Below are 15,755 nucleotides of genomic sequence, written 5' to 3'. Positions count from 1 at the left end.
CATAGTTGGTCAATGAATTCATGTGTTCTCATGTATTCTGATCATTTTGGGCTCTTAGATCGTTTGTACCTTCATTCCGAATGTGAGTGGGTACGTTTGTTCAAAAGATGTGTGCTTTGTCTCGTAGTGGCGCTTCACACTACGGTCTCTGAACACATGAGACATGCTATACTGTGACTTTTTTCATAGTATAGCATGTTGAAAAATGTCAAAGTAAAACATCAGTACCTTTTACTGAAATACATTTTCCATTTCCCAAAGAACTAAGTGTTTTTCCTGGGTCTATGATGATACTCAGCCTCTCAGCTACGTGGAAAAGAAACCAGATTGAAGCTCCTGAACCTAAAGCAGACACTTCTAATTCTAGTTAAAGTAACTGAATAGAATTAGACATATTTCTGTTGTAAATAATGCTGTGGGATCAACTTACAAAAGTAGCGTGACAGCGTCACACTTCATCTGCCTCATTTTAAAAGTGACACAAATATATTTATCCGCCGTTTTTCCACATTTGGATCCATTTGTTCACGATACAGAAAGTCAACAGAGACATTAAGACGGAACATAATTTAATTCTCTTCCAAAAAACAGAGCACAATCTTTTGAAATGAATAGCTTAAAATTAAATATTCTATCTAGAAAATTCTCCTCGACACACTGTAAGGCCACAAGCGAGGACGACACAAGAACCTGCAGACTCAGCGATTCCTTTAACTTCCTCCATGCCAATAAATCCTCCAATCATTCACCATCCGCACATATAATAATGTACCACGAAAGATTATTAAATTAGTTAATATGGCTTTAAGTTTCCACTTCTCTTCATCCTATTACAAAGAAGCAACCTGTCTGTGACAAAAACCTTCTGTTGGCCGGGGCTTCGTTTGTTTTTCTTCTTCCTGGAGCCTCAGTGGTTCTGCAGTATACACAGTATACGGTCGCTTCAATCAGGACAGGGTTGTGCAAGTGATATCCTACAACACTGATTCAGTACAGCAAACATTCAGGCAGAGAGTCGGCATTTTAAAACATGAGCAAATATCACCTACAGCGGTAACAGCTGTAGGTGTCTCAAACGAGCTGTGCAAAGATCAATTTATCAGAGAAAAACGCGTCGTAGCTGTTTGAAGATCTCGCTTCATTCATTTTAGATGGAAAAAAAATAAAAATAAATATTTTTCATTAAGAGGCACACAGGATAGCTGTTCAACACTTTGCAGCATGGTGGGTTTTTACTAATCCAAACCCCATGGATAATTCACAGTCTCCTCAAAGATCAGGTCCAACGACGAAAAACACAACCGCAAAGTTCAGTTACAGGCGAATGGCACAAATGAGGAACGGCAACATGACACCCCAACGCAAAGAGTCTTTTGGGGGCCTCGTGTGTTGGGTCTGGTTATCAGACCGCTAGTCTTCATCGTATGAACCCCTTCAGCACCGCGTCATCAGGAGAGCAGTCGATCGTCTCAGTTCTTCGGTTTAGTTTGGCGTTTGTTCGTCAACATTCCGACGTCACGCAGCCGTCTCTGACTTTGACGAAGGTGTTTCCGTCAGGTTTGTTCTGGATCTGGCAGCGAGAAAACAGGACAAAGTCAGCAATCACAGCAAGAAAAAAAAAACAAAAAAACATAACGTCTACAATGCACATGATCAAAATAGCCAACCTGTTGTGGGCCATGTGGCTCTTGACCAGGTGTCCGGCTGCCAGAGCGGACATCAGGGACAGCTCCCCCGCCAGCACTGTGGCACAGACCACTCGGGCCAGCTGACGGGCGTTCTCGCCGGGCTCACTGGAGCTGGTACCCTGAACGCCGAGCATCTAAAGAAACCACAGATGGATTCAGATATTTGGTGAAAGCTTTCAGCGAAACATCAGAAAAGCAGGTTACCCATCTCAGACTGTTTAAATCCAGCAGGTTTATGTTTCCTTACTCATCACACATAGACATCTATTTTTTAGCTTTTAAAATGTAACACAGTAATTTAAGACTACCGTGTGAAATAAAACAGTGTTGGTGGCTTTACCTGCAGACAGGCCTGCTGAGGCGCCAGGTTGGTGCCTCCCCCCACAGTGCCCAGCTCGATGGAGGGCATGGTGCAGCTGATGTACAGGTCCTCCCCCTCTGGACCAGCAAGCTCCATCTGAGTGATGCAGTTGGAGCTCCCCACCGTCTGAGCCGGGTCCTGAAACGAGCAACACAGCAACTTCACTCAGCAACACGCCCCACCACTAATGTAAACAAAGAGTTACCGCCCTGAAGTTTACGTTCAAAGTCTGTCCAAGAAGTCTTAAATATATTGCTTTTGGTTTCTGCATATATTTTGATTGCTTTGTGAGGTTTGACTCAAAACATTTATAAAAGAAAACTATACCGACCAATTTAAAGTGCCAGGAGAGAGACCAGTATCAGATACCTCTTTGGTATTTTGAACATTATCTAGATCAAGTCTTGCATTTGCATCCAAAGTCACTACCGAGTTACACCAGGAATTTGTGCCATTTCACCATCTTAACCATACTGTATGTATTTGTGTCTTCATTCTGAACCATACATGTAACATATATCCAGAGTAACTAAAGGCTGAAGCATGTTGGCTGATCTCTGACCTGTCCACAGGCGATGTAGATGGCCGCTACAATGTTGGCAGCGTGAGCATTAAAGCCTCCGATGCTGCCGGCCATCGCCGAGCCCACCAAGTTCTTGTTGATGTTCAGCTCCACCAGAGAAGCTGAGCTGCTTTTCAGCACCTACGCACACATTCATGAGTTTAGTGGGACCTGTATGATTTCAGAAGCAGTAAACAGTAAACAGAGTTTGGGTTTCTTCGTCTTTACCTCCTTGACCACTTTGGCGGGGATGGTGGCCTCACACACGGCGGACTTTCCCCGACCCAGGACCCAGTTGATGGCAGCAGACTTCTTGTCGGTGCAATAGTTGCCGCTGACCGACAGCACCTCCACATCTGGATACTGCTGTCGGAGTCTGTGCAGAGCCTGCTCCGTCCCCTGAGGAGACACACACAGACAGACAGACAGACAGACAGACAGACAGACAGACAGACAGACAGACAGGTTTACAGCAGGCAGACAGCAAAGTGAGCCGACTAGAAACCTTAGCGAGAGGGGCATTGGTACCTTGGAGAGCATGTTCATGCCCATGGCGTCTCCTGTCTGAGACTGGAAGCGGATGTACAGGTTCCTCCCAGCTAAGCCCACCAGCAGCTTCTCCAGACGAGCAAACCTACCAGAAGCAAACATTAAGTTAATCTGTACGTCCTAAAATACTGAAATAACACTTTGTAGGTGAGACAAAAAGGAAACAGGAGAACCCTTCAATCACTCTATGAGTGTTTTCTGACCTGCTGGTCTGGTCGAAGGCCTCCTGGATCAAACTGAACCCATCAGAGGTCTCCAGCCACATTTTGACCTCAGCAGCCCGGCACGCTGAGGGCAGCCTCACCACAGGACCCCTCGTCATACTGTCAGCCAGGATCCTGCTGCTGCAACCTCCACTCAGCTGGACAGGAAATAATATAAGGGTCAGGACCACACACACACACACACACACACACACACACACACACACACACACACACACACACACACACACACACACACACACACACACACACACACACACACACACACACACACACACACACACACACACACACACACACACCTAGATCCCCCCCACCACCACTTACAGAAAGCGCTCTACATCCTCTGTTGGTGCTGGCGACCAGGCATCCCTCTGTGGTCGCCATCGGGACGTAAAACTGCTTCTCATCCAGCAGAAGTGGACCGGCCACTCCCACCGGCACCGGCATGAAGCCAATCACGTTCTCACAGCAGGTACCCGTCACCTACGGGACCACGACGCAAAGTGATGCAGGATAAATCAACAGCAAGCTGCTGCTACACACAAACATTAGAATTGTATGAGAGTGAATGTGCTTATAGATTAAACAACATCAGACAGGTTTCCATAGAGACGTTTCTGGTATTTGTAGTTTCTAGTAGAGCTGGGCAAAATATCAATATCGTGATATGAGGCAAGTTATCCTCTTAGGTTTTGGATATTGTAATATGGCTTGAGTGTTGTTCCGTCCTGGTTTTCACAGTAAAATGATGTAATTTTCTGAATTTAACAGACTTAGTCATTATGTCCACATTACTGATGATTATTTATCAAAAACCTCATTTTGTATTATGAAAAAGCAACATGACATGGGACATAGTCTCACTGCAATGACGTTTACTGCTGCATAGTATTTACTGATGTACTCTGGATGTAAAGAATGAAATGCAGAGGAGGAAAATTAAACTTTGAGTGTCTGTTTTATTATTATTATTGCTTATTATCAAATTAGATTTTATAGTGTCTTGTCTGTATTTGTACTATGGTTTTAGTATTTAAACATATTAAGTTTCTTATTTAATTTTTGCTCTAATTTTACTTTTTTTTTACCGTTTTACCATGATCAATGTATTCAGTCTTCTATTTATTTATATATTACTTCCTAACTTAATTTGGTGTGCATTGGTCTGTTCATCTCCTCACCATTTTGTAAAGCTTTTTGAATTTGTTTGATTTGTTGATTGATAAATTGGTACTCAATAGATACTGGTGTACTCTCTTGATTTATGAACGAAGCGGTACACGAGTTGAAGCAGCGGCACCAAAAGTTTCTGTACTTTTCAGAAAGTACTACCCCCCCCAACCAGAGCCTTTTGGGGGAACTAAACGTAGATCGGTAGATCAGATTAGTCGCTGAGGTTGAAATGAGTTCCTCAAAAGATTCCTCTGGGGCGGCCCCAAAAAGAGGATATAGACTCAATCAAAAGTGAACAAAAACAAGCGTGTTCCCAATACCTTTGAATAGTCGTAGTCCTTATAAGGAAGAGAAGCTAACGCAGACAGAACAGGCAGTTTGGGTGAAAGCATTTCCCTCCTGATGGCCACGCCCCTCTCCGGAGTCTCCAGGACTGATTCCAGTTTGTAGTTGAGGATGTTACGAGAGGTCACCAGGTTCATCACCTCTTTATCGCTTAGAAAACGAGTCCCCCTCTAGGAAAGAAACATTTATGAAACCGTCAGACAAATACAGATCTACAGTCTTCAATTCCCATCTCCTCCGGCGGCTCACCTGAGGATCTGAGAAGACGGCCACACATTCCTCCAGCGTCCGGGCCTCTGAATTACAGCCACTTTGAGGAACACAAGGTGTCTGAGCAAGAGAATCTCCAAAACAGGAAACACAGGGGCCGTTCTCCACCGGGGCTCCTGGAGCAGCCTCTGGTGTGGAGGAATCATGTGAGAGACAAGGGTCACGCTAAGCAACAAAACAAATTACATCAGAGTTTTTGTTTTTCCATCTGCGAGTACAGACATCACAGAGGTAGCAGGACCAATTATAAGTCTCACCCTTCTGTCTGAAAGCCGCGTCAGTCTCGGGGGGAAGTTTAGAGTGTAAGACAGCCGGCGAGGCAGCATCGGTTGCTAAAGTACCGTTGGTGGTTGTCTGGGGTTTCAGGGCCGGGAGGTCCCTCCTGCAGCCGTCTCCTGCCACCCTGGGCTTCTGGGTCGGAGGAGAGCCGGTAATGGGACTCATGAGGGACAGGGAGGACTCCGTCTCCGTTTGCTCAAAGAAGACGTACTTCACAGCCAGGAGCAGGGCAAGGCCGAGCGTTATCACCTGTTCCAGGTCCATGCTGGGCGGAGGTGAAGAGAGACAAAGCCGTGCATCAGTAAAGCTCAGTTTATGCGAGGCGTACACCTCGGAATTTATATAACTGTCACTGAAAAAAGCACTATTTACGTGCCACGGGATTGTACAAAGAAGGCCGATAATTTTTAGATGCCTAGGAAACAGGAGGTCTTAAAAATCTACATTTCAGTACATATTTTGTAGCCAAATCAAATAGTTTACAGGATATTCATGTCCTTCTAACTCATTTAATACTTGACTTGTTTCTTTACAGGACTTTTACAAAGGCAATAAAGTAGTACATGAATATATGATATGAGTTTACAGAGGATTACAATCCCTCCTCTGCACTGTGGAGGTTGCTTTACACCTTCAGTTTACGGGTTACACTCGCTCTTCACAGTTAATTTAGTTTCTACGCTCTCTGGCGTTTCGGAGAATAAAGCAAAGAACAGCGCACTGAGCGTCAACGCATGAAGGGAAATGTATTATCTTTTACCTGGTGAGCTTCAGAGGCCTCATGGTACCACCAGAGTCCAATCTCGAAGCCATGGGCCCGTCCACCGAGCGGTTCTGACCCGGCTGTTCGGCTGCTAGTCGAGTGTGAGCATGAACCAAGGCCAGGCCCAGAGACTGAGGAGGACATCAAAGAGACAGATCCTTAACATACATAACTCCTGTTTTTTAAGAAGCCACCTTTAGGCTGAGCTGTTCAACCAGTTATACACAATGGAGTGATAAACCCTTCCTCACCATGATGATTTTAACCCTCTGGGTCACAGGATTGGGCTTGTTGTCCTCTTCTTCAGCCAGCACACGGGCAAAGTGGCTCAGTTGCCAGATCGGACGGCCCTCACGACTTTCCCTGGACAGCTGTTATAAACGCAAACATGCAGCATGAGCAGAGATTCACTGTGAGACGCAAAGCATTTCAGACCATAATATAGATCAGGGGGCACTAATAGGCAGACCGCTGTCCTGTTTCCGGACCCAACCGGCGTGGTATGCGGACCCGGACCTAAAACCGATAATTGATGAACAATAAATTCTAACAGAGCGCTTCTATTGTTACCGGCTTTTACGGCACTCGTTCAGCAATCCAGGAAACACAAAGACCAATTACATGTGTTGTAAATCATCTACTGAGTGTGTATTCCTATAAGCGTCACAACTCCATTGACATTTGCGCGCGCACACACACACACACACACACACACACACACACACACACACACACACACACACACACACACACACACACACCAGTCAGAGAAGTTATTTCACATGATGTTCTCTAAGAAGAGAAAGTATTAGAGTATATATTATTTATAATTAATCCAGTTCAATTTGAAATCTGACAATAAATATTGTTTAGGTGTTATTCAATTGAACTTTCTTTATTTGACAGTCAGATGTTGACTACATACAGATGTTGATACGACTGTTGGCTACTTCAATATACACAGGACTAAATCATAGCGCAAGTTAAGACATTATTTGGTGTTCCGGACCTTTGGATGAGGAAATTCTCCCTAACTGGAGCTCGCTGAACTTTAATTGAATACTCCTGGTATAGATGCACCGATACTGACATCGGATATCGGTCAGATTCTGACTCAAATAGCTGGACCGGGTATCAGATACCATCATTTCAATAAGCATACATTTATATATATATATATATATATATATATATATATATATACATATACATATTTGTTACTTCCACACAGTGAGGCATACAGCATAGTAATTAAACACTGGTATAGGATCTGTACTCCATAGCGGTCGTTAATCAAAGCCCCGGTATCGATATTGGGATTGATCAAACCAGAGCGGTGAATCCCTACTATGATTCTCCCAAATGTTTCATGTCTTCCTTACCTCCAGGACCAGGGAGACACACGCAGGGAAGAAGGTCATGAAGACAAAGTAATTGGCCAGGACGGACATACAGCCGAAACAACACATGATCTCTAATTGAGGCACACCTGGAAAGCAATAGACAAGAGTGATGATTTAAATTTCACCACCATCGTAGAGTATTCAAAATAAAAACATAGCTGACACCGTTTTGGAGAGAAATAAATATCAGTGTTCCTCACCTGACATGGTGCCAACCCCAATGACCAGACACTCCACCAGAGCATCCAGGGTGAAGGTGGGGCCCAGGATGGCCATGCCCTGGGAGATGTTCTCCCTCACCTCCTCCTGTACACAACACACAGAGCCACAGCGCTAGTCAACGACTCCTCAACTACATCGATCTTATAAAATCATCACAGATCTTATTTCAGTTCACTGACACACCCAAACATGGTGTGTGTGTGTGTGTGTGTGTGTGTGTGTGTGTGTGTGTGTGTGTGTGTGTGTGTGTGTGCGCGCGCGCGCGCGCGTGCGTATTGTTACCTGAGAGTTTGAGCTGAGGGCAAATTTAGCCAATGTACAGGCTTTGGACAGGTCAATGAGCAGGAGAAAGAACGGCAGAGCTTCACTGCAGGAGAGAGAGAGAGAGAGAGAGAGAGAGAGAGAGAAATGTCAAATAAGGGAATGTCCTTGTGTCTACATTGTGGAAAAGCCAAAGAGGTCCACATGTGGCACTGACATTCATATGGGTCATAGTGTCCTCTGTGACAGCATTAAGATATATTCATATCAGAGCTCTGGTTTTGACAGACTGTGTCTTATTATGTCTCTTTGATATTCACATTGATGGATGTGCAGTAAGTTTTAACACCAATGCTTAATAGCAAGTGTAAACGATGGCCAGAGGGCACACTGTATATCACATGACCGACCACTGACTTTAGCTCTCACCGCCACACTGCTTGTCTTTTGATCGTCTATTAAAACTGTGTTAACTGAGATACGGTGAGAGGACTAGCAACCTCAACCATACGCCGAAAGACTTCAACAGCTGTTATAAACCGGTGAGCTATTTGTATTACTCTGTGTATTAATATTTACAATACATATGTTACTGCATTTGGATCACTTACTTAAGACCTGTCAGCTCTTTCCCAAAGAAGTGGATGACCACTGTGCTGAAGACAAAGCTGGAAAACACGGTGAACAATCCCGCAATACCTGTAGGAAGAGAACATGTTCACAGTTAAACTAACCAAACTGTGTGTGGCATTTTCATATAATAATACATTGTATAGCACTTTAAAAAAGGTACTCAAAGGCACTTTACATGGTAAATACAGAAACAATATGAACAAAAGAGAAGACATAACAGTAAGAACCAACACAAAAACATACATGACTAGCTTCATAGGTTAAATAGATGAGTTTTAAGTGCAATAGATGAGTTATAAGTGCAGTTATATAGAAACGCTGTGGCCATTACATTTCCATGCTGAACACGCTACAACTTTCATACTGACCCAGTATATATTTGGAGCCCAGTTGTCTCAGATTCTTGAACTGGAAATAGATGTAAACGATGGCGATGCAGCGTGTGATTGTTAGGATGATTACATCACTGCTGTGGACTTTCTGTAAGAAAATAAGCACAGACATATCTTTTTGTTAACACCACTACAGCAACTCCTCCTCCTCCTCCTTGTTTGCATTTGAGATTAGCTGCCACACCCACCCTCCTCCTCCTCCGAGGCAGACTCACCTCCTCGACTTTGGGGCACTCATTCCAGGTGCACATCTGGCTGCTGGCTGCCAGGTTGTTGTTCATAGACACCAGGCAGACGGTGAGAACCAGGGTGCCCACTATTACCTCCCACGGGTGGGAGGCCACCAGCAGGCCGTGGAGCCTGAACAGACGTGCCAACATGGTCACAGCTAGGGTCACAGATACACCTGTATTTAAATAAAACGATGAGAACATGATGCAATAATTAATCAGTTATCCCGTTGCAAAACCTACCATAGACCATAATATAGCTTCATCTTTATGGCTATAGCTACCGTGGACGATACGCATTTAGTTCAAATTATATACATCCAACTGTACTCTTTAAACATTTACGCAGACATAAAATATCTGCATTTAAAGTGACAGTTAACATTTACTTGCTACATTTCTAGCAGCTAACTCAGAGAGGGTATCATTAGCATTGGTTAGCATTAGCTATATTTCTAGCAGCTAGCTCACAGAAGCTAGTGTTAGCATTAGCTACATTCGTTGTCTAACAAGGTCACTCCGTCCCTCCGTTCTTTACGAACACGTTCACAGTTACTGACTAAATACAACAAGGTGGATTCGCGTACGTTTAAATGTCAGCTTCACCGTGGTCAGCGAATCCTTTCCATAGTGACAGCGGTGTCCCTTATCCAGAAGTCGCTCAGCTAGCTTACTTCATCTTCACGCAACGACACAAACATGGCGGTGCAGAAATCCCGACGTCATGGTAAACGTCACTTAATCTTACGTCAAGGGGCGTGGTGAAAAGTGAGAGGTGAAGTCTGTGGAAACCGGTGAAAGTGACAATATATTTATATAATATATATATACACAAGTACAGGAAGTTTATGTACAAATGTTTTATTTATACATATATATATATATATATATATACATATATATATACATATATATATATATACATATATATATATATATATATATACATATATATATATATATATATATATATATATATACATATATATATACATATACATATATATATGTATATATATATGTATATATATATATACAGTAGAATGTGTACAAGCATGTACAAAATAAAATATAGAATAAGGTGTTATACAGAAAGATACAGCGCAGTGTAATTACAAGTATAATTATACTAATACAATTTTCACAAGTAGATTATCCAACCAGAGATCTAATCAACTAATCATATTAAAATTATTGCTGAGCAACAAACCTTGTTACTTAAATTTGATTCTCTTAAAATCTGTCACGTTTCATCAAGTGCATTGTGTGTTCAGTTTCACTCAGCAGTCAGTTTCATTTGAAAAGTTATTCAGCCCGATTCATACAGGTCTCTATTGTGTACGTGTTGTTTCACTCAAAGAGCTGCTTTGTGCTCTTCATGGTGTGTTTACATTTGAATATCTCTGCTCAGTCAAATTAAGCATCCTGTGACTGTCTCAACACACAACACAGCATTTAGAATTTGGAACAAAATACATTTGAAGTTAAAACTTATCTTTAAGTAAAAATACTTCTGGAAGTTTGAAGCAAACGTGAACATGAGTTTGAGTTTGTTGACAGCAAACATTAACTTAGAACGAGACAAAAGATCTTTCTCTCAGATAAGTGGAAATCTTTTATAAACACAATAATTAATGTTCGGTGCTGGCTGTAAATACCAGCACCGAACTGGAGGTGGAATTGTATTACATTCACCAGGTGAATGTAATACAATTCCACCTCCTGTTTTATTTTACTTTGCATTTCCTGATTGCTCACCTGTTGAGTTTGTGTTCCTGTGGCCTGAAATAACTTTGCAGAGACAACAAACAAACGCTTTCTTTTCATTTGCTTTTTAATGTATCAGCTACAGGAAGACAATTCATAAACTTGCTATAAAAAAACATACAGAGATTATTACAACTTTGAAGATACACCTGATTCGTTCTGATCCAAATGTTCAGTCATTGAAGAAATAAAGTCAAGTCATGTTATTCCTTGTCTGTCTTATAAATGACTGCCTCTGCTAAAACGTTTCTTTTTAAATTGCATTTCAGAGATCATTTTAGGCATTCATTTGTATTATTTAGTGTTTATTTGCTTGATACGTAAATCCCAATTTCTTTTCTGTGCCAAAGTCACACATGGGATTTGTCAAAATTAGGACCCTCAGATGTTTGTCCGAATGTGCATGAGGAAAACTGCTTTTATATTCTCATAATTGGAAGATACGTTTTTGTTTGTATAATAGTAATACATATAACACAGTGGTAGCGTTGACCCCATTGGATCCAGCAGAACCAGACGCAGTGTGCGCGTTCTGCTGCTCGTACACTTGTACCTCTTGCATGTTGTATCTTACTTCACATGCGAGACCAGCAGAACCGGATTACCTTTTTAACGTCGTTATGAGCTGCAGCTCGTGAGGCAGCCCTCGTGCCTTCAGTGTGATTCGTGTTGATTTTAAAGTTCAACTAAAGTAAAATATGTTAATATATGCATTTTAAATATGTGTGCCATAGATGATTGAGACGCCTTTCAGGTGACTCCTCCACTTATTGGGATTAATAAAGCACAAACGGTGACGGGATTAGATGACTGGACATTTCTTCTGGGTCAGATTAACAGAGGATCTGGTTACTGAAACTGTAAACAGGTTTCGCTCACTTCTTTCCTCCAAAGCCTTCTTCATCCTTAGAGGCCCGAGTATCACCTTACTGACTGACTGGATGACAGAAGAGTGTGTTTGAGTTTGAGTGCCGTATCTTTTCTTGATCTTTTGCAGTTCTCCGTCTTCTTTAAGATGACACAAACCACTGTGTCCTCTTTAATCAGCTGCATGACCGGTTTTGTTTATGGATATCAGTCATTTACGCACAGCTCCATTCGCGCTCTTTAATTCCTCTTTTATTATCGTATGCTACCTGTAACAAAAGCATAGTCTTTGTTAATAGTCACTGGTGACATATTAAACGAACAACACCTCTTTTTTTTGGCAGCTCCTGTCTGTAATTTGTGATGTAGTTAAAAAAGCTTCTCCGAGCCCCTCCCTCTTCCTTTCCGGGTTATTGGTGAGAGCGCGGCGCAGTCATCTTATCTATAAAGACTTAACGCAGGCTTAAGTTCAGAGTGCGTTGTATACTTCTGGAACCTCTTTATGTTTTGGATTACATGGTGGCAAATAAAATCTCGGTCGGCTGGCTAATGGAGAGCTGGTCGTGGACCAGCACCAGTCGTGGGTAAAAAGAGGAAACTTTCCTCAAGATAAAAGCCCACTCTTTTGGAATCGGTAAGTTTGCTCTATGAAATAATTTATTATTAAATAGATTTATTACATAGAAACCGACACATGGATACTAAATTCATCCTCGTTTTGACAACTTTTAGAGTGTGACTTAATGAAACGGGCGTTTTGCAGATCGTTACCTGCGTATGGAGCAAGGTGAGCGTCAATCCTTAAGTTTCAGTTAAACCCAAACATCTGGCTTTCATGTGAGTTTCTCACTTTAAACGCTATGTTAATAAAAAAAATAAAACCAACGTTAGTTTCGATTTCCTCTCCCCACAGAATGAAAACAAGATGTGCCATGTATTCCTTCCTCCTCCTGACACTGTGGGCTCTATGTGTCTTGCTATTGGTCAGAGTGAAGCACAGCGACTTCACAGAACACTTCCGTCCCCCAGCATCTTTAGAAAACATTCAAATATCTCACAAGTACAATATTAACTGCTTGGCTATATACGACATGGACCCAGTGGAGGTGGGGAAGTCGCTAGTTGTCAGGCGGAAACATGTTGTGGAGGATAAGGAGGAACTTCTGGTTAACCTCACGTCAAACTGCCCATTATTTATCAGGTCCAGGGGTTATGATGACGCGTGTGTCTCAGAGGAGGAGAAATCCTTTCCTCTCGCTTACTCACTGGTTGTGCATAAATCTGCCATGATGGTAGAGCGACTCATCAAAGCGCTGTACTCCCCCAGAAACATCTACTGCATCCACTACGATCAAAAGTCTCCGGCTCTGTTCATCTCAGCCATGGAGGGGTTGGCCCGCTGCCTGCCCAACGTCTTCATCGCCTCCAAGCGAGAGTCCGTGTTTTACGCAAGCGTCAGTCGACTGAAAGCTGATCTCAACTGTCTGTCCGACCTCTTGGTGTCAGACGTCAAGTGGAAGTACGTCATCAACCTCTGCGGCCAAGACTTCCCCCTCAGGTCCAACATCGAGCTGGTGTCGGAGCTGAGGGGGATGAATGGAACCAATATGCTGGAGACATGCCGACCCAGCGAGTCGAAGAAGCAGCGGTTCACCTTTCACCACGAGCTGAGGGGGGCCAACACTGAATACGAAAAAGTGCCCGTGAAGACGGAGCACATGAAGACCCCACCGCCGCACGGCATCGAGGTGTTCACCGGGAACGCCTACTTCGTCTTGTCCCGGGACTTTGTTGTGCACGTGAACTCCTCGGTCGTGGTGAAAGATTTTTTGGCCTGGTCAGAGGACACCTACAGCCCAGACGAACACTTCTGGGCCACACTTGTGCGTCTGCCGGGCGTCCCCGGAGAGGTGCCCAGATCGCAGCCCGACATCACGGACCTGATGAGTAAGACCAGGCTGGTGAAGTGGCAGTACCTGGAGGAGAGCCTGTACCCACCCTGCTCGGGGAAACACGTCCGCAGCGTTTGTATTTATGGCGCAGCGGAAACGCGTTGGTTGCTCAACTACGGTCACTGGTTCGCCAATAAGTTTGACCTCATGGTGGACCCCATTGTCATTCAGTGCCTTGAGGAGAAGCTGGAGGAAAAACTGAAGTTGTTCCAGTCAGTGGCATCTCATACCTGCCATACGGGTTAAACCAAAAGATACAGTATACTGTAGAGATTCGTTGATTTATCAATTAGCATACAAACAGCATTTACAAATATCTTTGACAACGGGCATTTCGTTGTGCAACCCAGGCTGTAGAAGAAGTTAAAGGACCTTGAAACAATGTCGCTGTGAACACTGGCTTTCTACAGAAAGAAATAGTTGATTTTTGTACAGGAGAATAACTTGTTTACTTTGGTATGAAAGTATGATTCTGACCAACTTTAATCAGAACCGTTCATTTGCCATGGTATGTTGCACATACAAGGAAGTTGACATGGTGGGCGGTGCCTAACATTAAACAATCAACAACAATCAACACAGTGCGTTTAAATATGAATCAGAAAGGGAAGTGCAGGGGAGTGTACTTCCAGGAAATAGTCCTGGATGTCAGTCAGTGGGGGCTTTGTTTATGAAGCCGACCGCAGATGTTGCCTCACCCTTTATGTTTATTGTGTATTCAAAAGACTGGAAAGCGAAGAGTTTTACATTTTGCATATTGAAGTGAATGTTTCCTGTTTTGATGTCAACTTAAAAATACAAGGAACTTTCATTTTGTGTCGATTGTTTTGGTGTTTTTTTTTTTTTCTTTCCATAAGAACTATTTTAACAGAGATAAAAACATCATAATTCAAACTCATTATGATTCAGTTTTGGCTCGAAATGATTCAAACTTCCATTTAGTCAACATCCCCAAAGTGTTACATGACAGGAGAGAATACTGTTGGACTTGGATTATGAATTTGTCCAAAAAAAAAAAAAAAAAAAAAAAAAAAAAAGCATAATCAGTGTAATGAAGACCTTCTCCATTACCAGCATTTGTCGACTGTTTTAAGAACGAACACACACACACACACACACACACACACACACACACACACACACACACACACACACACACACACACACACACACACACACACACACACACACACACACACACAGTTTAATGTTTCATTGTACTGTTGTGGTTCTGATATGTTCCCAGGTATAGATGTTGAAGGTCGGGCCTGAAGATACAAACATATTATTGGTTTGTTATCTTTACCGAAAGGATTGAATCTAAACTGTTGTTAATAGTGCTATCAAATAACATGCATATTCAAAGCACTTACCTCTGCTGTGTCTCCTCTCAAGGGTGTTCGGCCAAAAGAGTTCCCAGAGTACATGAGCGCCATTTTGTAGTTCCGGGAGAGACCATGTGTTGATTAGTGGAGGGGTGGTAATGAATTCCCTGTTCGGGCCGTATATGATCTCTATTGTGATGTGTAACCACAATAGAGATCATATGGATAATTGACCGTAGGATGGTAGGAATCCATTTTATAGTATGTTTTGTAGTTTAGGTAATTGTATTTACAGGTAAGGGGTATAGTTACCTATCTTGTAGTGGGGTGGAGGTCCTCGTTGGTAGCAGGCTATATAAGGCTGCCATATTCCATCTAGTCTGTTGCTGCCAGGACCACATGCTGTTTGGGTCCAACATGTAAAGAGCTGTGCCATGTCTTTGTTGTTTTGTTGGTGAAATAAACACCTGGCTGGTTTGCACATAA

At 42.8% G+C, this 15,755-nt stretch overlaps 2 protein-coding genes across 3 annotated transcripts; one reads left to right on the top strand and one right to left on the bottom strand.

Moving 5' to 3' along the window:
* Nucleotides 1-552: 552 nt before the first annotated feature.
* On the bottom strand, nt 553-10,043 carry LOC137869235 (3-hydroxy-3-methylglutaryl-coenzyme A reductase-like). The gene is made up of 20 exons (XM_068706492.1): nt 9,946-10,043; nt 9,344-9,534; nt 9,105-9,216; nt 8,715-8,802; nt 8,125-8,209; nt 7,821-7,926; nt 7,600-7,706; nt 6,469-6,588; nt 6,215-6,348; nt 5,433-5,719; nt 5,155-5,303; nt 4,881-5,075; nt 3,712-3,870; nt 3,364-3,521; nt 3,140-3,245; nt 2,840-3,010; nt 2,612-2,752; nt 2,029-2,187; nt 1,668-1,822; nt 553-1,570 (listed from the first exon to the last, which is right to left on the bottom strand). The coding sequence occupies exons 2-20, from the start codon at nt 9,506-9,508 to the stop codon at nt 1,516-1,518; spliced, it is 2,652 nt and encodes an 883-aa protein (XP_068562593.1). The 5' UTR covers nt 9,509-9,534; nt 9,946-10,043; the 3' UTR covers nt 553-1,515.
* Nucleotides 10,044-12,366: 2,323 nt separating this feature from the next.
* On the top strand, nt 12,367-15,755 carry LOC137869234 (beta-1,3-galactosyl-O-glycosyl-glycoprotein beta-1,6-N-acetylglucosaminyltransferase 4-like). Of its 2 annotated transcripts, none has more exons than XM_068706490.1 (3): nt 12,367-12,626; nt 12,756-12,779; nt 12,906-15,755. In XM_068706490.1, the coding sequence occupies exon 3, from the start codon at nt 12,907-12,909 to the stop codon at nt 14,188-14,190; it is 1,284 nt and encodes a 427-aa protein (XP_068562591.1). In that variant the 5' UTR covers nt 12,367-12,626; nt 12,756-12,779; nt 12,906; the 3' UTR covers nt 14,191-15,755. The 2 variants fall into 2 exon arrangements, with proteins under 2 accessions (XP_068562591.1, XP_068562590.1); XM_068706489.1 differs by having other exon boundaries at nt 12,725-12,779.

Source organism: Cebidichthys violaceus, unplaced genomic scaffold, assembly GCF_023349555.1.
Source record: "Cebidichthys violaceus isolate CVI_PGR_0920_01 unplaced genomic scaffold, fCebVio1.0.p SCAF_12, whole genome shotgun sequence".
Classification (NCBI taxonomy): Eukaryota; Metazoa; Chordata; class Actinopteri; order Perciformes; family Stichaeidae; genus Cebidichthys; species Cebidichthys violaceus.
The sequence above is the reverse complement of the archived record's forward strand: the minus strand, read 5'-3'. Positions and strand labels throughout refer to the sequence as shown.

Coding starts and splice junctions, on each gene's coding strand:
- LOC137869235 (XM_068706492.1), bottom strand. CDS start 9,508: ATGTTGGCACGTCTGTTCAGGCTCCACGGCCTGCTGGTGGCCTCCCAC. Junction 6,349..6,468: donor AGAGGGTTAAAATCATCATG/GTGAGGAAGGGT, acceptor TGTCCTCCTCAG/TCTCTGGGCCTGGCCTTGGT. Junction 5,076..5,154: donor CCGTCTTCTCAGATCCTCAG/GTGAGCCGCCGG, acceptor TTTCTTTCCTAG/AGGGGGACTCGTTTTCTAAG.
- LOC137869234 (XM_068706489.1), top strand. CDS start 12,736: ATGAAACGGGCGTTTTGCAGATCGTTACCTGCGTATGGAGCAAG. Junction 12,780..12,905: donor TTACCTGCGTATGGAGCAAG/GTGAGCGTCAAT, acceptor CTCTCCCCACAG/AATGAAAACAAGATGTGCCA.